Source organism: Mytilus galloprovincialis, chromosome 4, assembly GCF_965363235.1.
Source record: "Mytilus galloprovincialis chromosome 4, xbMytGall1.hap1.1, whole genome shotgun sequence".
Lineage (NCBI taxonomy): Eukaryota > Metazoa > Mollusca > Bivalvia > Mytilida > Mytilidae > Mytilus > Mytilus galloprovincialis.
This window is the reverse complement of record NC_134841.1, coordinates 55,096,809-55,123,317: the sequence shown is the minus strand read 5'-3', so window position 1 is coordinate 55,123,317 and position 26,509 is coordinate 55,096,809. Positions and strand designations below refer to the sequence as shown.

The window sequence follows — 26,509 nt, the reverse complement described above, 5'->3', positions numbered from 1 at the left end:
TTGGAAAAAGGAAACAATTCTTCGTGAAATTTGTTTTCTGTTCTCATACTTCAGTTAACCTCAACCAAATGGAATGAAACTTATCCACAATGTTTATTATAACCATTTAACACAGAAGAGATAAATTCAAGTTTGGATGGAGTAACTTTCACTGTTCCTTGGTTATGTCCCTTTTATTTATAATTGGAAAAATTGAAAATTTACTGAATTTGCCACCTAACTCAGACCAAGGTCAAATTTGTATGGTTTCACTTCACTGTTTTTGAGTTATGTCCCTTTCATTTTATTTATTACTTAGGTTGCTGTATATTTACGTGGACACATTTTTCTTTCATTTTTATTAAACTTCTACCAGTTTTCTTTGCAATTGTGTGTATTGTATAGCCTTTCACTGAACAATCATCATGGCTAACATCGCTTTAATTAGTACATAATTGTGTTAAAACTCATTGAAAGTATCACATTAACAAATGTATAATTGGGTTCTTCAAACAGGAATCCCTACCATTATTTTAGTTTTAAAAGGTAACATGATATAATTTGGCACAACTAACAAGGAAGCATCTGTATCAGTAGATTACCTATAATTTTTGTAACAGTTATTTTACTTTAGACCTACATTGTAAGGACAGACCTTGGGCTTTGATAATGACATGAAAAGGATATTTTTGTCCCTATGTTTTCGGTCTTTTATGCTGATGTTGAGTTGACATTTTAAAAGAATACAAATAATTCTAACATGACATCCTTCAAACACTTTGAGTACACAGCCCTGGTAAAATATGAATATATTGCTCTGGCTGTTCCGATCGTACTTCTGAGTCGTGCTTTTTTTATGAATGAACTTCTCGACGTAATAGAATGATGACGTCAGAATAGAAGCATTTTACGGGAAAATACACGCTTGTGAAACCAAAAATCATCACAACAAGGAAATGTAAACAAACGATGCTAAAATGTGTTATATAAGCCCTTGTTGATACATATAAGAGTCTTATAATAAGACAAATAAGTAAAGTTATCATTTACAAGTATCCAAACTTTTCTAAATACGTTATTGTAAATAGTTTAAGCATGTCATTTATTCAGTTTAGTCCATTCTTTTACGTCAATTTAATAGTGCGTTTATTTATGGGAACGGCAAATAATGCCTTTACCATGTGCGCTTCAATCCAAAAGAATTACTGTATTTGTCCTATTAGAATCAAAATAATTCATGGGGGCTTGAATATATCGTGATTTTACCATGGGTTGTCCCTTTATGGTGATATTTTACCCCTCGCTATATAATCACAATATATTCAAGCCCCCATGAATTATTTCTTAATTATATAATGAGTAGCTTTAGATTGAATCAGTTTTCTTGATGGTACATTTTTTTCACATCCATATGGCCATATGCATTCTTGCAGATATTTTAAATGATGTACATTTATGATTTATTTGTAACTACAGCTGTGTTGCAGTTACATGTACCCTACAGTGGTTTAAATTAGAAGGTCATTGGATCCTTCAAATAGCAGTAGATATTGTAATTATTTGTACATATACATGCAAATGTGTTACAAATAATTACCTATATGTGCATGCAGTTAAAGATTCTAAACAGTTTCATTTTGTCTGCCCTACTTTTAACCAGAGTACAACAACTTTTTAGCTCACCTGGCCCAAATGGCCAAGTGAGCTTTTCCCATCACTTTGCGTCCGTCGTCATCGTCCGTCATCATTAACTTTTAGAAAAATCTTCTCCTCTGAAACTACTGGGCTAAATTAAACAAAACTTGGCCACAATCATTATTGGGGTATCTAGTTTAAAAAATGTGTACGGTGACCCGCCCAACCAACCAAGATGGCCACCATGTCTAAAAATAGAACATAGGGGTAAAATGCAGTTTTTGGCTTATAACTCAAAAACCAAAGCATTTAGAGCAAATCTGACAGGGTAAAATTGTTTATTAGGTCAAGATCTATCTGCCCTGAAATTTTCAGACAAATCGGACAACATGTTGTTGGGTTGCTGCCCCTGAATTAGTAATTTTAAGGAATTTTTACTGTTTTTGGTTATTATCTTGAATATTATTATAGATAGAGATAAACTGTAAACAGCAATAATGTTCAGCAAAGTACGATGTACAAATAAGTCAACATGACCGAAATGGTCAGTTGACCCATTTAGGAGTTATTGCCCTTTATAGTCAATTTTTAACCATTTTTCGTAAATCTTAGTTATCTTTTACAAAAATCTTCTCCTCTGAAACTGCTGGGCCAAATTAATCCAAACTTGGCCACAATCATCATTAGGGTATCTAGTTTAAAAAATGTGTGGCATGACCCTGCCAACCAACAAAGATGGCCGCCATGGCTAAAAATAAAACATAGGGGTAAAATGTAGATTTTGGCTTATAACTCTAAAACCAAAGCATTTAGAGCAAATCTGACATTGGGGTTAAATAATCTATTAGGTCAAGATCTATCTGCCCTGAAATTTTCAGACAAATCAGACAACCCGTTGTTGGGTTGCTGCCCCTGAATTAGTAATTTTAAGGAAATTTTGCAGTTTTTGCTTATTATCTTGAATATTATTATAGATAGAGATAAACTGTAAACAGCAATAATGTTCAGTAAAGTAAGATATACAAATAAGCCAACATGACCAAAATTGTCAGTTAACCCATTAAGGAGTTATTGCTCTTTATAATCAATTTTTAACCATTTTCATCCGTCGTCTGTCGTCCGTCGTCCGTCGTCGTTAACTTTTACAAAAATCTTCTCCTCTGAAACTACTGGGCCAAATTGAACCAAAGCATTTAGAGGAAATCTGACAGGGGTAAATATGTTTATCAGGTCAAGATCTATCTGCCCTGAAATTTTCAGATGAATCGGTCAACCCGTTGTTGGGTCGCTGCCCCTGAATTGGTCATTTTGAGGAAATTTTGCTGTTTTTGGTTATTATCTTCAATATTATTATAGATAGAGATAAACTGTAAACAGCAATAATGTTCGGCAAAGTTAGATTTACAAATAAGTCAACATGACCGAAATGGTCAGTTGACCCCTTTAGGAGTTATTGCCCTTTATAGTCAATTTTTAACCATTTTTCATAAATATAAGTAATCTTTTACAAAAATCTTCTCCTCTGAAACTACTGGGCCAAATTAATCCAAACTTGGCCACAATCATCTTTGGGGTATCTAGTTTAAAAAATGTGTGGCGTGACCCGGTCAACCAACCAAGATGGCCGCCACGGCTAAAAATAGAACATAGGGGTAAAATGCAGTTTTTGGCTTATAACTCAAAAACCAAAGCATTTAGAGGAAATCTGATGTGGGGTAAAAATGTTTATCAGGTCAAGATCTATCTGCCCTGAAATTTTCAGATGAATCGGTCAACCTGTTGTTGGGTTGCTGCCCCTGAATTGGTAATTTTGAGGAAATTTTTGCCGTTTTTGGTTATTATCTTGAATATTATTATCGATAGAGATAAACAGTAAACAGCAATAATGTTCAGCAAAGTTAGATTTACAAATAAGTCAACATGACCGAAATGGTCAGTTGACCCCTTAAGGAGTTATTGCCCTTTATAGTCAATTTTTAACCATTTTTCATAAATCTAAGTAATCTTTTAAAAAAATCTTCTCCTCTGAAACTAATGGGCCAAATTAATCCAAAGTTGGCCACAATCATCTTTGGGGTATCTAGTTTAAAAAATGTGTGGCGTGACCCAGTCAACCAACCAAGATGGCCGCCACGGCTAAAAATAGAACATAGGGGTAAAATGCAGTTTTTGGCTTATAACTCAAAAACCAAAACTTTTAGAGGAAATCTGACAGGAGTAAAAATGTTTATCAGGTCAAGATCTATCTGCCCTGAAATTTTTAGATGAATCGGTCAACCTGTTGTTGGGTTGCTGCCCCTGAATTGGTAATTTTGAGGAAATTTTTGCCGTTTTTGGTTATTATCTTGAATATTATTATAGATAGAGATAAACTGTAAACAGCAATAATGTTCATCAAAGTAAGATTTACAAATAAGTCAACATGACCGAAATGGTCAGTTGACCCCTTTAGGAGTAATTGCCCTTTATAGTCAATTTTTAACCATTTTTCATAAATCTTAGTTATCTTTTACAAAAATCTTCTCCTCTGAAACTACTGGGCCAAATTAATTCAAACTTGGCCACAATCATCTTTGAGGTACCTTGTTTGAAAAATGTGTCCGATGACCTGGCCATCCAACCAAGATGGCCACCACGGCTAAAAATAGAACAGGGGTAAAATGTAGTTTTTTGCTTATAACTCTGAAACCCAAATCATTTAGAGGAAATCTGACAAGGAGTTAAATTGTTAATCAAGTCAATATATATCTGCCCTGAAATATTCAAATGAATTGGACAACCGGTTGTTGGGTTGCTGCCCTCCAATTGGTAATTTTTAAAGAAATTTTGCTGTTTTTGGTTATTATCTTGAATACTATTATAGATAGCGATAAACTGTAAACAGCGTTAATGTTCATCAAAGTAAGATCTACAAATAAGTCCACATGACCTAAATGGTCAATTGACCCCTTAAGGAGTTATTGCCCTTTATAGTCAATTTTTAACAATTTTCATTAATTTGGTAAATTTATGTAAATTTTTACCAAATATTTTTCTCTGTTACTAATGGGCAAAGTTCATTATAGATATAATTGTAAGAAGCAAGAATGTTCAGTAAAGTAAGAACTTCAAACACATCACCATCACCAAAATACAATTTTGTCATGAATCCATTTGTGTCCTTTGTTTAATATGCACATAGACCAAGGTGAGCGACACAGGCTCTTTAGAGCCTCTAGTTATTAAGAATTTTTGATTCTTGTCTTGAAATCTGAAAATGGTTGATGTACACTGTTGATTCTGAAAAAGTGTATGTTTTGTACACTTTGGAAAATGGTTGACAATTATGGATGACCCCTAAATTCATAGGCGGATTTAGAGGGTTTTTCAGGGGGCCAGGCCCCCCCTTTCTGGAAAAAAAATGGTTGATTATATAGGGAATCACTGAAGCATGACTGAGGCGGACCCCCTCTTAGGCAGTCAGGGGTCTCCACTTATGTAAATTTCTGATCAGCCATTGAAAGTCTCTTGGAAGGATTTGAAGTAAGACATTTAAACTCATCCAACTTTTATAATTTCAATTAATTAATTAAAGAAAACACTGAATACTGTCAAAAATAGAATTATTTGAGAATAAAGGTACTTACCTTAATAAATGGCTTACAGGCATGTTTTATATTGTTTTATATGATCACATGTGACTTACTGGTATAATATTATCTGATCTATCAGATGTTCTTTTTATATTATACATATATCAGTGACATTGACAGATGTCCATTCTCGTCATGTACAGTGTGTTGTATGGACAAGGATTGAAAATAACTATAAAATGCAGTCCGTTGTCAAGATTGGTCTTGTCAAGGTTGGTCGATACATTTGCATTATTTTTTATGATATTTGTAGCATTGGTATTTGTAATTTGTAGTTTTTAATGCATATTTGCATATATATTTAATGGTTGTTAACATTATCTTACTTTAAATGCAATGCTCTCGTCATGACATGAGAGATTAATGTTTCTATTTTGTAAATATCCTTATTATGGTAACAGTTGCAATATGGTCATCTCTCCCAGTAGATATACTTTGCAAATTCTATAATATGGAAATGACAGTCTTTTTAATTAATTTAATAAAAACAAGTTTTCATAACACTATGGTCAGTTTATTTTTGCATTTTTTAAATTATAAATGGATATATGTCTTTCTCTCAGAATTTAACCTCTATATTTGAATACTAAAAATAAGTAAAATGAAAATTTTTATATTGTGACATCTTGTGTTATTTTATTGGGATATTGTTTTTTATTTTATTTCGAAATTTTAGATTGACTGATAGATGACTGACTCTTCATGTAAATTATTAATGAAAATTGTCAGATCATTTAACTTAAAAAAATAATATTGACTTAAAGTAATAATAATGAGCCATAAAAGCTACATTGCATATTGAAAAATAATAATCTTAATAGCCCTCAGAACTCCATTATATTGTTACAATATTGATACATGAACAATTGAAAATAAATTAAAATTTTCTCACACCTAAACTTGAAAAATTTAATTAGTATTAATGACTTTTTAACTGTGAGCTTTTCTCATCACTTAGCGTCAGGGGATCGTCGTCATTAACTATTAACTATTATCTTAAATATTATTATAGATAGAGATAAACTGTAAACAGCAATAATGTTCAGCAAAGTTAGATCTACAAATAAGTCAACATGACCAAAATGGTCAATTGACCCCTTAAGGAGTTATTGCCCTTTGTAGTAAATTTTTAACCATTTTTCGTAAATGTTAGTAATCTTTAAAAGAGTTATTGCCCTTTATAGTCATTTTTTACCAATTTTTCGTAAAATTTTGTAATCTTTTACAAAAAAATTTCTCTTCTAAAACTTCTGGGCCAAGTTTACCCATACTTGGCCACAATCATCATTTAGGTACCTAGTTTGAAAAATGTGTGCGGTGACCAAACCAACCAACCAAGATGGCTGCCATGGCTAAAAATAGAACATAGGGGTAAAATGTAGATTTTGGCTTATACATGTAACTCTGAAACCAAAGCATTAAGAACAAATCAGACATGGGGGTTAAATGGTTTTGCAAGTCAACATCTATCTGCCCTGAAATTTTCAGATGAATCCGACAACTGGCTGTTGGGTTGCTGCCCCTGAATTGGTAATTTTTAAGGAAATTTTGCTGTTTTTGGTTATTATCTTGAATATTATTATAGATAGAGATAAACTGTAAACAGCAATAATGTTCAGCAAAGTAAGATCAACAAATAAGTCAACAAAAAATGGTCAGTTGACCCCTTAAGGAGTTATTGCCCTTTATAGTCAATTTTTAATTTTTTTGTAAATTTTAACCAAATATTTTCCTCTGTAACTAATGGGCCAAGTTCATTATAAATAGTGATAATTGTAAGAAGCAAGAATGTTCAGTAACGTAAGAACTACAAACGTATCACCATCACCAAAACACAATTTTGTCATGAATCCATCTGTGTCCTTTGTGTAATATGCACATAGACCAAGGTGAGCGACACAGGCTCTTAAGAGCCTCTAGCTATAACTTTTGATAACGTACAAAAAACTGTTATTACATATCATGTACATTTGATTTATATATATGGACCCAAAAGTAAAAAATAAAATAATTTCTATAAGTAGATGAAATTGAAGATTTGTCCATTAATTTAATGGCTATACTTTTACGAAAGAAAATAGAACATTATTCCTTATTTTATAAGGAATCCATAAAAAATTTACATGCATAAAAAATGTAAAGTTAAAAATTATGGTTACATAAATGTTAAGGTCAAGGAACAGTAAATGGGCTATGTAGCAGATTTAGCTAAAATTTAACATGTAACCTTGGCTCGTTGAACTACAACTGAAAATAAAAAAAACAATGCATTTATCTCTTTTATTATCTGAAATATAACAATTTGATTTCTTTCAATATGAGTGAATATTTGTATAGAAAGCACAAAGAATCAGCGAAAAACATCCTGTAATTTTTCTTAAATTTGTCAAATCTCTAATTCTACTCCATAGATTTTTCTTAAAAAAATGTATGTTGTTGATACATGCCGATTTTATGTGATTTCTATACAAATGTTCACCTTTTTTGTAAGAATTCAATCAGTTATAATAAAAATAATAAATGAGATAAATGCATTATTTTTTCGATTTTCAGTTGAAGTTCAGCAGAATTGTATGCAAAATTTTGCATAAATCTCTGAAAATTTTACTGTTACTTGACCTTAACATTAACCTACTGTTTGTTATTATTAGAAAAATGTGAAATTGAAAGAACATTGATATTTTAACATCCCATATACTGATACTGATGTCTATTATTGTAATGTATAGTGTGTTGTATAGACAAGGATTAAAAATAACCATAAAATGCAGTTGATTGCCAAGGGTGGTCAATAAGTTTGCTTATTTATTGTGAAATTTTTAATTGGTCAGTTTGTAGATTCTTGTGTACATTGATTGAATGTACATACTTATTATAACGCATATTTTGAATACATAATGAATAATTATATACAAAAACTGGTCAGTGGACTTAAACATCTGCATCATATTACTTTACATGCAATGTTCCTCTCATAGGAGATTTATATTTACAAAATATATATACCTTTTTATGATTGCTACATGTACATACATTGCCATAGCCATATATATGTACATTTTACATGAAAAACTCAATACTATAGAATTGGCAGTCTGAAGGCACGTTATACAGAGTTTCTAACTTTCAGTGTGATTTGATACATGCTGTGGATTTCTTCTTTTATTAAATCACAAAAAGGTTGATCAACACATACATTTGCTTTATTTTTGTGTGTGAATTATTTTCATTTGTAATTTGAAATCACATAATATAAATTGGATCTGAAATGTTACCTTTGTAGGGTTTAATTATATAACTGTTAAAATTGTCTCTAATTAAGCTGAATATGGTAGATTTCTACCTTATTAATCAGCTGGATACTTATATTTACATGTTTTGTCATTCCAGGCTGTATGGCACAATGGAATACAAAGACAAAGAAGTGGTGTGGATTAAGCTTTCAAGGTTCCCATGGTGGCCAGCACAGGTAAATTTTACCCGTCACACTGTTAAATTGAACAATATTTGAACATTGTTTGTAGTAAAATTCTATAGATTTACATTGTACAAAATATTTGGTTAAGTTTTGAGATTGGTAAAAATTAACAATCATGAAAATGAAGAATCTATTTCTTTATATATATGAAATTAATTCTTCCATTTATTCTGTTAAATGTTTATGTTTTCTGCCAGTTGTGATCAGTTCCATAGTTTTAAACATTTGGGATTTAGGTTAATAATTAGTATCAATATCAATATTTCAGACCAGTTTTGGTACATATTTTAAAATTTTTATAATAAATTGAAAAAGCAGGGAGATAGCCCAATTATTTTTCCATCATTTGTGTCTCGCTTGATGGAGTCAAAAAGCGAGACAATAGGTATGCTGATTCCGGCGTCAGCAACAATGTATTAGTTTGTGATTAGGTCTAGTTTATGGTGAGCCACTAGTGGTAAGTCAAAGATATTTGGTATGCAGTTGTATAAGTATTGGCACATCTCATTACCATGGATGGAGATTATTTGGCCCCAACCCCTCAGTTATGGTCTAATGACTGAAACTTTGCTTAGTTTTCATGTATTAGTTTGAGATTAGGTCAGTTTATGAGGAACCACTAGAGATAAGTAAATGATATTTGGTATGCAGTTGTATAATCATTGACATATCTCGTTTCCATGGAGATTATTTGGCTCAGCCCCCTCAGTCATGGTCAATTGACTGAAACTTGCTCAAGTTTTCATGTATTAGTTTGTGGTAAGATTGGTTTATGGGGAACCACTAGTGGTAGGTCAATGATATTGGTATGCAGTTGTATTAGCATTGGCACATCTCATTTCCATGGAGATTATTTTACCCTACCCTCAGTTATGGTTTATTGACTTTGAAACTTTGCTTAGTTGACATGTATTAGTTTGTGTTTATGTTTGCAGGGAACTACTTATGATAAGTCAATGGTATTTGGTATGCAGTTATACTAGCATTGGCACAAGGTTTAGTCATGTACCTTCAGTCATGGTTCATTGACTTTGAATATTTGCAAAACTTACATGTTTTAGTGTTGCTATTTCAATTTTAAATATATGGAAATTACAAAAAAAGGAGACATATCTCTGTGATAACAGTTTTTTGTCTCGCCTTGACGAAGTCAAAAAGCAAGACATAGGTATACTGTTTCCGGCGACGATGATGGCGTCAACAATGTATTAGTTTGTGATTAGGTCTAGTGTATGGTGAAAGGCAAGTGGTAGGTCAATCAAATTTGGTATGCAGTTGTATAAGCATTGGCACATCTCATTTCCATGGAGATTATTTGGCCCTGCCCCCTCAGTCGTGGTTTATTGACTTCTAAACTTTTGCTTATTTTACATGTATTAGTTTGTGATTAGGTCAGTTTATGGAGAACCACAAGTGGTAGGTCAATGATATTTGGTATGCAGTTGTATAAGCATTGGCACATCTCGTTTCCACGGAGATAATTTGACTCCGCCCCCTTAGTCATGGTCTATTGACTTTGAAATTTTTTCTAAGTTATCATGTATTAGTTTGTGATTAGGTCAGTTCAAGACAAAACAGACAACCTGCTGTTGGGTTGCTGCCCCAGAATTAGTAATTTTAAGGAAATTTTGCAGTTTTTGGTTATTATCTTGAATATTATAATAGATAGAGATAAACTGTAAACAGCAATAATGTTCAGCAAAGTAAGATCTACAAATAAAGATAATTCTGAATAGTAGTTTTTTCACTAATTTATTGACATAATACTTGTTGTAATATATGTTATTTTTGTATTCAATTAAATAATTTAAAGCACAATGTACTATTCTTTTTTTCAAAAAGACCAACAAACAGGTTGGGACCCCCCCCCCCCCTTCTTCCATTATGGGTGGTGTCCCTTAAATGAGGGACTGTCCCTAAAAACAAGGGGTCATTTTACTGTTGAAAAAAAAAGAAAGTAATTTTTAAGATTTTTTACTCACAAAATGCTTTCGACATGTTTTGACCATTTGATACTTGTTAGTTCTTGGGGAAAGTTTCATCAATTAATATGAATATAAAGGTGCTTATTTTTTACTGTGGTTTGTTATGTTCTTCCAATGAGGGTTACCCCTCATTTGGAGTGTTGTTCCCAGCCTATAAACAATGGTAAAAGGTCCATATTTGTGCATAATTCAAAATTGGAAATTTCAACAAGCATCATATATTCATAACAAGAAAATAAACCCTGGTCTGCTAGCTACATGTTCATCTTTTCTATTGATTAAATAACTAGAATCATGCAAACAGACTTAAGAGAAAGGCATGTAAGCTCATCATTCAAATATGATACTTTTTCTAGACAATCCAGATCGTGCAAAATACTTCACTAAAAATTGTAACCTTAAAAATGTTGTTGCGCACTAAAAATCCCAATGGGAACTTGGCAGGTATGTAACAAGTCTTACTATTTTTATGCCCCATTTATGGGCATTATGTTTTCTGGTCTGTCGGTCCATCCTGCTTCAGGTTAAAGTTTATGGTCGAGGTAGTTTTTGATGAAGTTGAAATCCAATCAACTTGAAACTTAGTACACATGTGTTCCTTATGATATGATCTTTCTAATTTTACTGCCAAATTAAAAATTTTACCTAATTTTCACGGTCCTCTGAACATAGAAAATGATTATACGAATGGGAAAATCCATGTACTTATGACACATTCTTGTTTGAAGAAAAAAGATACATCATAATGATAATGGAACAAAGCAGGCTGGGTTAGTGGGGCTGCTTTTATAGTAATTCAAGTAACCTTTTATTCACCTTCTTCCACCTCAGAGCTATCAGCTCTTTGATTAGAGTTTATATGGTGTAATACAATATTGTTGCTATTTGTTGTAGAAATACATGTACATATGATATCATGACTTACATTAAATTTACATTAATTGTTCCCATGATCAAAAATATTACAAATGCAGAATTCTTAAAACTATCACATATCTGAACCCAATTTTACTTCCAAGTTACCTGATTTTGGCATAAAATCTTCCTAAAGTAGCATGAAATTCCATGAAAAACTGCAATCAGATTACTGTTGAAGCATCATTTTTCAAGGAAAACCAACTTTCATGGATTTCTTGGACATAGTTGAACCACAAATTTCAATGTTGAAAGAGGTTAGAAATGTACAAATTTTCTTTAGTGTTATATGCAGACTTTGACAAAACCTCGAAATCAAATACAGTGAAATATGTATGAAAAATTTAATTTTTTCTACAATCCATGAAAATTGGTTCTCAGGAAAATTAATGAATCCACAGTTTTCAGGGCTCTTTCCTTCATAGTCAATCAAAATTAACAGAAATTTACACTTCATGTTTTCTGGTTAGTGTAGAGATCTTATGATCTAGATCTAAGACAGTAGGGATAACATAATTCTTAATATATATATACATTACCTTTAAAGTGTCATTTAAAAATCCTCTCTGTAATGTTGTAGGTGGTTATAGATGACAATCCAGACAGCACAGACCAAGACAAGATGACCAATGTTTTATTTGTCAAATTTTTTAACGAAGAGTATATGTAAGTATAGATTGCATAGATTCCTACTGTTAAAATGCAATTCATGTTTTTGACCATACAATAAAGCCTATACTCTATACTTTTATATGGGTGTGAAATTTGGGGATATTTTAATCCCTTTAATGCACATTTAAAAAAAAGAAAACATATCAGTGGATACTTTGTGAAAAACTTGATATTAAATTCTAAACCCCTTCTGGGGGGTAAGGAAGGACAGTCAGAACTTGAACCAAAATGGGTAGTGCTTAAGTCTTAATAACTACAACCCTCCCAATGTATGTTAGTTCTCTATAAGCCCAAGTATTGAGTAATGACTTGATACTGTTTATCTTGGCTGTAAAATTACATAGAGTTTTATCCATTTTAGCAATCTCAAACCATATACCCAGTAGTTTAAACCTCCCAGAATGGTTCCATACAAGATTTTTTTCTGGCAAAAGTTTTTCCATACTACCCTTTTTTGACCCAATCCATACGGCTTAGGTTTTGTCAACATTAGGTAGCAATAAACAGTTAGGAAAAAATATTAAAATTTGCCCATATAAATTTTACCATCCCCTTTTCATTGCTTTCTTGCAATATCAAGCTTACTGTTTGTGTCATGTATGGGCATATGTATGTAATCAGAATCTTCCATGGATTTTATATCCAGTATATAAAATGGTAAAATATAATTTATTTTGGGTGTATCCATGGCAACAATCTGCATTTATTTGTTATAAAATATTGCAAAAAGGGGGGAAAAGATGTCACATATTTCCCCAAAATTTGGCTAAAAGTAGAATTTCAATCGCTTGAAGTAATACCTTTTCTGAAACTGTGTATATATATCATTCAGCAAATCCAATGAAAATCATATGTCTTTCATCTCATTTTTTTGTAAAATTGCGTCAAAAACTTTGTGTAGAAAAAAAGTGTTTGTAAACATTACATTAATTTCTGGACCGATGGCCGGTCTAGCTATGAAAATACGGATTGTCAAACAGAAAACAGCCCATAAAACATGTAAAAAATAATCTTGATGCTCTTATAAACCATCTTTGAAGGCTAAATTAGCACTCAGCTGTCTAAAAATGAATTTTATTACACAATAACTTTCCTATTTGAAAAATCCACAGGGGCCAAAATGCGAAACTAAACTCCTAACTGTGTATTGCTACCTTACACCTAAGTCCAGCACATTCTGAAAATTTATCAAACAAATATAAACACTGATTTAGGGATTTGTGGTCACCATTCAGGACTACAGAAGAATCATCAGCGTATTGACTCAACAGAAATTCATTTTTCACTTTTATTTAAAAGTTTATTGGCGCAAAAAATGAGTTTATGTTAAAATATTCTGATTGGTTCCTTGAATAATGCCGAAAATAGCATGCATCTTGATATTTTTTATACCAATCAAACAGTTTTTTTAAAATTGCATTTTTGTCCAAATTGACAAAATCGCAATGAATAGTAAATGGGCGCAATAATTTCTGAATTTACAGTATTAGAAGACTTGGAGGCCTTATTCCTAGCCCTTGTCGTGCGGGGGTTGTAATATTACGGCCGTACCAAGACCACCATTATTTTGACATCAATGGCGCTCCATACATTTAAAGGTAATCGTAATGCCATTTAATTCGTAGTGTATGCATGTTTCCTCAATCTGGCACTATTGATTGTCATGTTTCTCACTTTTAATATTCATTTTGAGCTCAAATACGAACTTCAAAATTTGATATCGGACAAAATTGGGTTTTTTGGAGGGGTGGGCTTACCTTCAAGGTCTGAAACATGGAGTTAAGAGGACTGAAACCTTGACAAATACTAAAGGCACATAACGACTGATTGTGTTTATTATCAGAATACGCCGAGGAAACGACTACTTTCGGTTGCAAGTCCAGTTAAAGTTCAAAATCGGAAAAAATCGGAAATTTTGTGAATTTTGGTGGAAATGACCTTCTTTACACTATTGAACCCAGATCAGTTTCACTCCGACCTAATAACTGTTGTGTTAAAAGTGTTCACTGGTGTCCACTCTCCATGAAAACTACAGATGAATGCATCTATTAGCATCTCTCTGACTTACAGGTCGAGAAAAAGAATGAAAAAACGTCAAAATTGACACTTTTTGCACCTGAGGACCAAATCTTGGTGTGTAGATCACCTTAGAATTTAATTAAAACTGTTTTAGCTGTAAGAAATGTATATTTAGTTTAATCCTTATCTCACAAAATGGTTTTGACTATTAACTTAAAGTGAACTTTTGCCAAAATCAAATGACAATTGGAAATTTTGTTAGGAGTGACTTGATACAGGTGAAGTTGAAACAAGACATTTTTGTTATTTCTTTACTGAACCTTGTTTGGTTCCCAAGAGAGATTTAATTATGTTAATTTATGATAAATATGACCCTTTGAAATTTTTATTTTGCCAAAAACTTGTCTTTCATCAAGTGCTCTTCTGCTTACATTATGAAGATGGTCAGGCCTTGACGGCATAAAACTTTGCTCAGTGCTCGGAGCACAAAAATCATGCTCGAAACAGGAAATCCAGCAATTTGATTGGTTGATTTTCGAGTCTGAGTACAAAAATCATGCTCGAAAGTTTTATGACCGTGAGGCCAGAGCTCTTTGTGTGAACATACTGTGGATTCCTTTTTTTCGTGGGTACCAATTTTTGTGGTTTGAGGAAAACTTGCATAATTCATGGATATTTAATTTCGTTTTGGCAAAGTCTAAATACATTCCTTTAGAAATTTTTTTTTTTTTTTTTTTAATTTTTAGTTTCCCTAGGTGTATCCATGAAATCCACAAAAATTGGTATCCAAGAAATATTAATGAATCCACAGTATTTGATGAAGTTTACTGTTATGTCATAATACAAGGGTTGCAGCTTGATTCATAGAAAGTTAATGGCCGAAACTACTTCTTTTTGTCCATTACTAGTAATTTTATTATTTTTCTAGGGTCACATGATAATATTTTTTTAGGGGAAAAATGTATTCTTTGGCAATTTGTTTAATGACACAATTTTTTTGTCTCAGATAGATCATCATATAATCCAACCTAAACAAGGGGATTGGGAATCTTTTTAGAATATTAATTCAAATACATTTGTGCAGAATACTTCAAAAAATAAATGCATTTTGTTATTGCAGGGAAGAAGTTAAAAATCCATCCAAAATCAAAAGATTTGAATGCATTGAAAAAGATAGCTTCATTTCAAAAGGTAATTATAAGTTCTTTATTGGTATAGGTTTTCAATGCAAGTTTATACCTCACACACAGGTAAACTGTTAATTAAGCAGATATTTTTAATTGAAAATTAGTAAGCATTATATTAAATTTAAATGTATGAGAATGGATAATTTTAATGCATGCTAATTTTATTTTGAAAGTAAGTAAACACGGAAAAGTTAAAATACAATACAGGCAATAGTATACAGTATAAACCAATAAGATTGCCCATAACTTGTATGAATTAGTTTCAAGGAAATAGAATATGAGACAGCAACAGTTTTCCTCGTTCTGATTGGACACTTTTAAACAACATGTAATAGGAGATTTAGAAAATAATCAAGTAGTTGATTAAAAGTACATGTAACAGTCTTTCTAAAAATGTTAGAAACAGAAATTGTAAAGCAGGAATATCAAAACATTTTATTCAGAAAAAATTATAGACTTTATGTACATGTATCCTGAAAAAATATATGTTTATGTTTGAGTTGTAATTAAGTAAACATTGTCCTCATCAGTTTGAGGTATGTCAGACTTGTGGTCTAATATACAGATATATAAAAATAAACTCATCATAGATGTAGCCATCTACATGCAGGGCTTAAAATTTGTACCCCAAATGTGTATTCTGTTTAAAAAAAGTAATCAGGAATGCTCAGATCCAAAAAGTAAAAAAAAAAGCTAAATTAAGCTTGATGCTAAAGAGCATTGAGGGCCCAAATTTCAGAAAGATTTTGCCAAATACAGCTACAGTAATCTTTTTCATGGGTATCCTTAGCAATTTGAAAAATTCAAAAAAGACACTTTATAAATTTCCTATTAACTTTTATCAGGAAAACTCGAACCTGATAATTTAAAAGCCAAGAATGACAAAATACCAGAATATATTAGGAACTGTATGATCAAACGGGCCTAAAAAGAATTTAGGCAAATTTATTATTGTCAACTTTCGCCCAGGAAGTTAGAACCTTAGTTTCTTTTAATACTTTCTTTATTTTTTAACAGAGAATTAAAAGAAATTATATGTTATAAATTATGTCAGTATGGAAACACTATTGAACTGATAATATCCTGAGAGACTAATAGTTAACCAGCAGTGCTTGAAAAAGAATGAATATTCAGTATTCGTTTGATACCAATTTTTGTTGATTTCTTGGGTTCAGGTGAACCACAAATTTAAATCTTTAACAAATTATCAATTTTCCATAGGCATGTATGTATGCAGACTTTGACAAAACCTCAAATTAAATGTTCAAGAAAGTGTTTGTTCAATCTAGGAAACTTGGTACCCACAAAAATAAATGAATCCTGGTAGTACTCTTATATTTGTTAAAAGTAGTCATTTTTAAGGCATCCAATAGTTTTAGTAAACTCCTTGAGAAGTCATAGGATAATTTTGATGATAATAGGAAGCAGGCTGATCTTGACAATATAAGCATTTGTGTCCTCTTTAGATTTTCAAAAATACTTTTTTTATGTTCTATTTGTATCCAAAATTGGTAGCCATGTTTATAAATTGACTAGAAAAAAAAGTGTCAATTGACCAAACCAAACTAAATGATAAAAGCGAGTTTTTGTACCCCACGCAACGGGTTGTGGAGGGTATAATGTTTTTGACCCGTCCGTCAGTCCTGTTTCTTGTCATCGCAACTCCTCTCAAACCTGTGACACAACAGAATTTCACGAAACCTTTTTAGATGAAAAGGACATATTATGTAATTGTGTAAATCAACAGGAAATTACGATTCAATTTTTTTCTAGGAGTTACGCCCTTTGAACTTATTTGCTTCAATGTACTACTGCAACAGTTTGTTATCGCAACTCCTCTGAAACTACACAACAGAATACATGTATCACAAAACCTTTTTAGATAATAAGGACATACTTTGTAGATGTGCATATCGACAGGAAATTACAATTCAATTTTTTTTCTAGGAGTTATGCCCCTTTGAACTTATTTGCTTCAATGTACTACTGCAACAGTTTGTCATCGCAACTCCTCTGAAACTACACAACAGAATACATGTATCACAAAACCTTTTTAGATAATAAGGACATACTTTGTAGATGTGCATATCGACAGGAAATTACAATTCAATTTTTTTTCTAGAGTTACGCCCCTTTGAACTTATTTACTTTAATGTACTACTGCAACAGTTTGTCATCGCAACTCCTCTGAAACTACACAACAGAATTTCATGAAACCTTTTAAGATAATAAGGACATAATATGTAGATGTGCATATCGACAGGAAATTACGATTCAATTTTTTTTCTAGGAGTTACACGTCTTTGAACTGATTTGCTTTAAGGTACTACTTTAAGTTCCGATGCAAAGACCCTATAAGTGAATCAATATTAAAGCCAAAATATGCAATCTTTAATGACCTGACAACAATATCGTAATTATATCCCTTCTTAATAAGTCTGTTTAAAGGTTTTGTAAGTTTTTGAGGTGAATACTGACATTTTTGTGCTTTGTAAATAATATTACCATAAAAGATTGGATGTGAAATACCTGAACGTATAAGATGTCAGCATGTTGAGTTATATTTACGAATTATTTCCTTAAACCGATGATAAAATTTAGTAAATGTTTTGACTAGTTTGTGATATCGAAAACCCTGGTGTAATATTTTTTTTTACTTATTTTTTTTTGCTTCAAAGAGATTCAATGTACAATTATAATATCAAAATTATTTATTACCCTTTAATTTAAAATTTTAAATATTAAGTATTTTCTAATAATAAATCGCTTTTTAAATTTAAGTTCTTGGTTAAATTTGATACAATATCTCAATTTTTTCATTTGCTATTTTCTTTTACGCCAAAACAAAGGACAGCGGTTAGAACAATCTAGCTAAGATAATCAATCCTGAAAGGTAAAGCTCAGACAGCTTCGATGTGTATGCTGAGACATGTCGTAAGTCGGTCCTTACTTTATCATAATTTCTGTCCTAAGAATATAATTTTACAGGACCAATCACAGGACAGTTTAATTTCGATAAACCTAGTTCTCATAATGTTATTATGTAACAAATATATTTTTATTTAATTGAATAAATGTCTTTTATTTACTCGCATTTATATTTTAGGCATTAAGCTTAATGCCTGTACATATTTTTCAGGATTTAAGCTTAAATCCTAGGATTTAAGACTAATGCCTAACATCATTTAGGCAATATACTTACTGCCTAGACGTTAGCTTATTGCCTAGGATTTAAGCTTAATGCCTAATTTCACTTATTGCCGCTAACATATATATTGAATTCCCACTTAACCTCACATATTGATCTATGTAACATTTGTCTCCTTTCATCAAAAAATAATAATTGAAAAACATAATCTACTTTTATGTTGAGGTGTTCACTAAGAAAATACGAACAAATTTACCAAAGGTGAGTTTCTTCTTTTTATTGTTCAGATCTAGATGAAAATGAATGTGATTTTTTTTTATAATATTTGATTATTTAACATTTGTTCAAATAATAGATTTTCTTTTGAGAAAATTTAAAGCAAAATGCATTTTAAAGTCTGTCGCCACTTATTATTTAGAGTTTCTGGAATTTTTTTTAATGGGAAGATGAGGAATGATACACTTTAGATTTTTTCAATAATTTTTGATAAGATTTCGTTTATAAGTTGTTTAATTTGTTTACTTATTTTGTATAAAGACAAAGATATCAAAGCCATAGTGTCACAAGTTAAATTTTCAATAAAACACATTACGTTGAGAATTCTGCACTTATCATGCTTATAATATACATGCAATAAAATAAGTTTAACTGAATCATTGTTTAATATGTTCAGTTATTTAACACAGATATGGATTGTTGTACAAAATTTCAGTAATATTGATTGTAATTCAGTGAAATAAAAAAATGGCAAATTGATACAGAGAAATATATGTGTATAGCAAAATATTGAGTTGTAAGCAGTTTTAAATACGTGACAGATGTTTTTCCCCTGTATTTCAATATATTGTTTGTTTTTATCGGAAAGGTATGATCATTTCACTGTTGGAAAATTGTCAGAAATTTTAGATTTAATATCAGTGCTGTAGCAAAACTTATTTTGTGGCTATTGTCTGTTGTGTAAGTAAGGGATAGTATAAGTTAAAGGTATCTGATAGTAGTCATTATAAATATTTGATTATTTAACAATGTTAAAATAATTGATTTTCTTTTAAAAAAACATTAAATAGAAAATGACTTTGAAAATATCTTACCACTAAATTATTTAGAGTTTCTGATAAGATGGAAAGCATTTTAATAGGAAAAATGAAGAATAATGAATTTTAGATGATTTTTTACAAAATTCTTATTCTTTTCAATTATTCAAATAGAGCTGGTTAGAACTTCCAAGAAGTACTGTTTTCTTTGTAATGGTATGACACTTTATATTTATAATATCTCCTTTGTAATACCAGTTTTCACGGTCCAGTATCATTCTAAAAAAAAAAATTCTTTGGGAGAAGTCTCCTCCTTAGAATTAGATAGACATTGATATTCATCTACTACACACATTTGTTTTCAGCATTGATTTAGTTATAATATATTCCTGTCTAAGCTTGCAAGGATTTTTCTATTGGAGTAGTATTTTGTCTGTCATAAATTCCCCCCTAATTTAAAAAAAAATAAAATTACAGATTATTTAAGGTAAAAATTATATATTCATATATCGACAAAGGTTTTCTTTTTATTTCTGATTCAGGTCTTTTGATCACTGACGAAGAAAGGAAGAAATTATTTACAGAAGCGTTGAAAATGGCTAACAATGCAGTCAATGGAAATACTAACATGTCTGTCATGTCACCATCAAAACATCAACCTAGTGAAAGCAATAGTGAACTGACTAATACAAATTTATCAACAAGTCTTCCAGTAGCTCCCAGCGAAAATTTAAATCACGATAAAATAAGTTCAGATAATTCATACATTGCAAATCAGTCCTGCTATCAAGCCTTTAAAACAACCAAACTACAGCAGAGAATTAACTGGGACAAACCTATTCCAGATTGTGAGGAAAACCAAAATGTGAGAGTTACTAACAATGAAAATCTGCATTGTAGTGAAAATTCTAATGGCGTTGTAAGTAAAAGTGTTAATGTAAATGGTGCTAAAACAAAGACTAATGTTATAAAAGGGAAGAAAAATTTCTTCTGTAAAAAGCGTAAACTAACATTTGACGAAAATGTAAATGAACAATCAAAGCAGCATAAAAAGGTGATGCAGAAGACAGTACTTAAATCAGAGCTTCCACCAGATTTGTCCAGAACTTCTACGCCAAAGCTCAGTATTAAAAAGAATTTTACTGGAACTAGTCAATCAAAAAACAATATCATCAAAACATTTACTAAACTGTCCCAGAAGAAGAATAATGAAAATGTGAAACCAAAAAGAGGACGTCCAAAATCTAAGTCACTTCCAAAATCAGATGCCATAACAAAAAGTGAAAATGCACAGACGCCTAAATGTTTAAAATGGGAGGACTCATTTGAATTGCCTACACCAAGCCTTAGTCAGAGTGCTACTTGTACGTCATTCTTGTAAGTATTTTTATGTTTGGCTTTAATTTATTTGAATGCTAGCTAGGGTACATTATACTTGTACCATCTACATTTTCAACTGGTTGTATTATAATAAGTAGTAACAGATTTTTCGGAAGTTTGTTTTTTGGTTATTTAAAAAAAAAGTTGAAAGGTTTGATTCATTTGATGACCCTTGCTGAAATCACAGAAAAGGGTTGAACATACAATTAACCACTACTAGAAATAGTTGACTTATTATACTCCCACCAAATTAGTGGGGACTACATTGCAATCACATTTTCCATCCTTCATTTACAGTTTTGTCTCATTTAATTTTTAGGTAAAGTTTGCATGAAATGCAATCAAAACCTTATGGGACTGACTTGATATCTAAATCTTCCAAGGCTTATCACTACCTTTTTGATACACAAAATATAGTGCATTAATCATAGCATTCTATACATCCTATCCATGAACATTTCCAGAAATTTAAGGATGAAATATATGCTCAGATATTCAAGGCACAAACTGATGTTAAACTGGTCAAGAATATTATATAACTTTTGCAAGGTGCAGGAATCTAATATCTGTTCTAAAAATATAAATGATGTCATTGTTAAAGTCATCTTTAAAAAAAATTGAGTTATCTTCCTTTGTCTAGAATTGCTGTTATTCTCTAACCCGAATAATTCTGTCGTTATATTCCGCTTACTACATTAACGCCTGAATGCATAGACAATGAAAAATCTTCATTCAACCATTCTGAATTAGCTCGGGATTTAACTATCTCGATAAAATTGAGCTAAATGCTGATTGGTCACCTCTTCTACAGGGCACCAATCAAAATCCAGGATTCGTGAAGAGTTTTTATCGTGCTAGGAATTCAGGCCCTCGCAAGTAGGAGAGATCGATTACGGGGAGGGACTGAATTATTCGGGTTAGTTATTCTCAGAAAGTTCTACACAGAATGACTTCTAGGCTTCAAAGGCTTGACAGTGATGAGATGTAAATGTGAGCACTATATATATGTACTGATTATCAGGTTGTCTGCATATTGATATTGTAAAATATCAGCTGAGAGTCACAATATGAAGCTTTTTGTTGAGAGAGTGCAGCGAACAAGATAAAAAAAACTTGATAAGTTCAGGTCAAACTTATCAACGTCAGTTCAAACATTATGACGTTGCTGATATGTCAGGGTCAAAGTTATTAAGGCCAGGTCAATGTATTTGATGTCACAAATCCGTGACATACTATTTATTTAGAACTTAACAGAGTGATAAAGACAGTGGAAGGACTGATCAATATTCTTATCAGTCAGATACCTGTATGCAATTTCAGTCACACTTTTGTATAATACATGTACCATGCATTGAACACTGGTAACCAAGCAGAAGTACTTCATATCTGGTGAGCAGCTCAACAGTCACACATTTTTTTCTCTTTAGAACTCTCTGAATACTTACCATGCTTGGTGCCTGATTTCAAATACTTTCAATTATGAATAGGGATAAGCTTAGCACAACAATGAGGATCCAATATTGATTTATTTGTCTGACAGTCAGAGACAGGTGAAATAATAAACCTGAACTATTCTGAGGGAATTTTTGTTTTTTCAATTTCATTAAACACATGTTAAAGGATGCTGCCTTCCTCTGGAGATAATAGAAATGCATGTCTCTTACTTATATTAAGTTTATATTTTATTGTAGATGGCAGATAGTACATGTACATGCTTCATTAAGCACATTAATGATTATATTTCTACTCTTCCCTTTTTACTAATTTTGTTGTCTACCTTTAATCTTCTTTTTACAGAGCAACATCTAGATTTGATCCAAACTTAGATAAAGATGAATGTGACTCAAGTTCAGATTCTGATACAGATCTTCCTGAAGGACTATCACCTATAACTGGTGCTGGTAAGTGTTCATATACTCTTCGTGAACTCCCACCCATAGTTACAGATCTTCCTGAAGGACTATCACCTATAACTGGTGCTGGTAAGTGTTCATATACTCTTCGTGAACTCCCAACCATAGTTACAGATCTTCCTGAAGGACTATCACCTATAACTGGTGCTGGTAAGTGTTCATATACTCTTCGTGAACTCCCAACCATAGTTACAGATCTTCCTGAAGGACTATCACCTATAACTGGTGCTGGTAAGTGTTCATATACTCTTCGTGAACTCCCAACCATTGTTACAGATTTTCCTGAAGGACTATCACCTATAACTGTTGCTGGTAAGTGTTCATATACTCTTCGTGAACTCCCAACCATAGTTACAGATCTTCCTGAAGGACTATCACCTATAACTGGTGCTGGTAAGTGTTCATATACTCTTCGTGAACTCCCAACCATTGTTACAGATCTTCCTGAAGGACTATCACCTATAACTGTTGCTGGTAAGTGTTCATATACTCTTCGTGAACTCCCAACCATTGTTACAGATCTTCCTGAAGGACTATCACCTATAACTGGTGCTGGTAAGTGTTCATATACTCTTCGTGAACTCCCAACCATAGTTACAGATCTTCCTGAAGGACTATCACCTATAACTGGTGCTGGTAAGTGTTCATATACTCTTCGTGAACTCCCACCCATAGTTACAGATCTTCCTGAAGGACTATCACCTATAACTGTTGCTGGTAAGTGTTCATATACTCTTCGTGAACTCCCAACCATAGTTACAGATCTTCCTGAAGGACTATCACCTATAACTGGTGCTGGTAAGTGTTCATATACTCTTCGTGAACTCCCACCCATAGTTACAGATCTTCCTGAAGGACTATAACTGGTGCTGGTAAGTGTTCATATACTCTTCGTGAACTCCCACCCATAGTTACAGATCTTCCTGAAGGACTATCAACTATAACTGGTGCTGGTAAGTGTTCATATACTCTTCGTGAACTCCCAACCATAGTTACAGATCTTCCTGAAGGACTATCACCTATAACTGGTGCTGGTAAGTGTTCATATACTCTTCGTGAACTCCCAACCATAGTTACACATTACTCCCCTATCACAGTTATAGTTAGTGTGCCAGACTTACATCTTACTGACTTATGCATTCCCCTATTAAACATGTTTAAGTTATAGGTAATAATAAGGCTCTAGACTTATAGATCTTCCTGGCAGACTCACTCACTTATCACAGTTATAGTAAGTGTGCCAGACTTACGTCTTACTGAGTGACTCGTTCCACTATCATAACTATTACAAAAGTAGATTATAGATCTCAGTGAAGGATCCAGAACATTTTATAAGGCTCCAGTCATCCTTCAGTGATTCCCTTTACAATCAACCAAATTTCTCCCACAAAAAGAGGGGCCTTTAGTAATAGTTCTTTATTTGAAGAGGGTTACACAGTTAGCTTTAACACTTATCTTCTCTGAGGCCCTCATAAAATACAATGAAATATAACAAACAAACAGTTTATGAATTAATCAAACTAACGCACACATATATAAGAAAAATCAAATAAGAAACTAATGAAATACTTAATTTTCAAAATAGGTAAAAATTACGAATTCATATCATATTGGCATCATTCATGATATACCTTAACACTATTTAAAGTTTAAGTAAGTGAGAAAATTATTATTCATATAAAATTACACAGCTTGGCAAATATTGGCAACATGTCAAAGTACGGTACAATAAAAAAAATCATTTGAGATTGGAAATTAGTTAATAGACCACTGTATTACAGTGACTGTTGTTAGTTATACTGATAGAGGTTGTTGTTTCTTTATCTCAGGGTACTCCATCTTTCTTCACCAATAAAAACTAAATGCCATGATAAAGTCAAAGACTCTGAAATTGCGTAAAACACACACAAATGCATAGTGGCTTGAACATGTTGAAGTAAATGTTTTCACTTTTTAGCTCACCTGGCCTAAAAGGCCATGTGAGCTTTTCTCATCACTTGGCGTCCGTCGTCGTCGTCGTCGACATCGTCGTCGTCGTTAACAATTTTTCAAACATCTTCTCCTCTGAAACTACTGAATGGATTTGAATGAAACTTAGCATGATTGTTCCTTAGATTATCCTGCACAAAGTGTGTGCTTCGATTTTTGATCCGTCAAAAAACATGGCCGCCATTACTTAAAATAGAACATAGGGGTCAAATGCAGTTTTTGGCTTATATCTAAAAAACGAAAGCATTTAGAGCAAATCTGACATGGGGTAAAAATGTTCATTAGGTCAAGATCTATCAGCCCTGAAATTTTTAGATGAATCAAACAAGCCATTGTTGGGTTGCTGCCACTTAATTGGTAATTTTAAGGAAATTTTGCAGTTTTTGGTCATTATCTTGAATATTATTATAGATAAAGATAAACTGTAAACAGCAAAAATGATCAGCAAAGTAAGATCTACAAATAAGTTAATATGACCAAAATTGTCAATTGACCCCTTAAGGGGTTATTGTCCTTTAATGACAATTTTTCACAATTTGTTCATCACATTTGCTAACTTTAAAAAATCTTCTCCTCTGAAACTACTGAATGGATTTGGATGAAACTTAACATGATTGTTCCTTAGATTATCATGAACAAAGTGTGTGCTTCGATTTTGGATCCGTCAAAAAACATGGCCGCTGTTACTTAAAATAGAACATAGGGGTCAAATGCAGTTTTTGGAAAGCATTTAGAGCAAATCTGACATGGGGTAAAAATGTTCATTAGGTCAAGATCTCTCAGCCCTGAAATTTTCAGATGAATCAAACAAACCATTGTTGGGTTGCTGCCACTTAATTGGTAATTTTAAGGAAATTTTGCAGTTTTTGGTCATTATCTTGAATATTATTATAGATAAAGATAAACTGTAAACAGCAAAAATGATCAGCAAAGTAAGATCTACAAATAAGTTAATATGACCAAAATTGTCAATTGACCCCTTAAGGGGTTATTGTCCTTTAATGACAATTTTTCACAATTTGTTCATCATATTTGCTAACTTTAAAAAATCTTCTCCTCTAAAACTACTAAACCAAATTCAACCAAACTTCAACTGAATGATCAGTAGGGAGTATAAAATAAAGTTTGTGCTTTATTTTTTATTTCGTCAAAAAACATGGCCGTCATGGCTAAAAATAGAACACAGGGTAAAATGCAGTTTTTGGCTTATATCTCAAAAACTCCAGCATTTAGAGCAAATAAGACAAGAAGTTAAAGTATTTATTAGGTCAAGGTCTACCTGTCCTGAAATTTTCAGCCGAATTGGGTAACTGGTTTTTCAGGTATAATGCCCCTGAATTGATGATTTTAAAGAAATTTTGCAGTTTTTGGTTATTATCTTGATTATTATTATAGATACAGATAAACTGTTAATAGCAAAAATGTTAAGCAAAGTAAGATCTACAAATAAGTCAATTTGACCAAAATTGTCAATTGACCCCTTAAGGAGTTATTGCCCTTTAAAGACTTTTTTTCACAATTTGTTCATCATGTTGACTTACTT

The 26,509-nt window shown here is 32.0% G+C and overlaps 1 protein-coding gene and 1 long non-coding RNA gene across 7 annotated transcripts in view; one reads left to right on the top strand and one right to left on the bottom strand.

Annotated features, from left to right (window-relative positions):
- The window catches only part of LOC143072470 (uncharacterized), a 38,459-nt gene extending 33,134 nt beyond the window's left edge, over positions 1 to 5,325 (bottom strand). For both annotated transcript variants that reach the window (XR_012977197.1, XR_012977196.1), the window contains exon 1: positions 5,241 to 5,325. This is a non-coding gene — a long non-coding RNA (uncharacterized LOC143072470). The remainder of the gene's footprint in view (positions 1 to 5,240) is intronic.
- The window catches only part of LOC143072465 (uncharacterized), a 57,971-nt gene that overhangs the window by 10,578 nt on the left and 20,884 nt on the right, over positions 1 to 26,509 (top strand). For 4 of the 5 annotated variants that reach the window (XM_076247388.1, XM_076247390.1, XM_076247391.1 and 1 more), the window contains exons 2-6: positions 8,637 to 8,715; positions 12,205 to 12,290; positions 15,436 to 15,506; positions 20,227 to 21,061; positions 22,862 to 22,965. In XM_076247388.1, the coding sequence (XP_076103503.1) occupies positions 8,637 to 8,715; positions 12,205 to 12,290; positions 15,436 to 15,506; positions 20,227 to 21,061; positions 22,862 to 22,965 (1,175 nt within the window). Of the gene's footprint in view, positions 1 to 5,359; positions 5,459 to 8,636; positions 8,716 to 12,204; positions 12,291 to 15,435; positions 15,507 to 20,226; positions 21,062 to 22,861; positions 22,966 to 26,509 lie in introns of those variants that run through there. The other variant, XM_076247387.1, reaches the window with a different exon arrangement.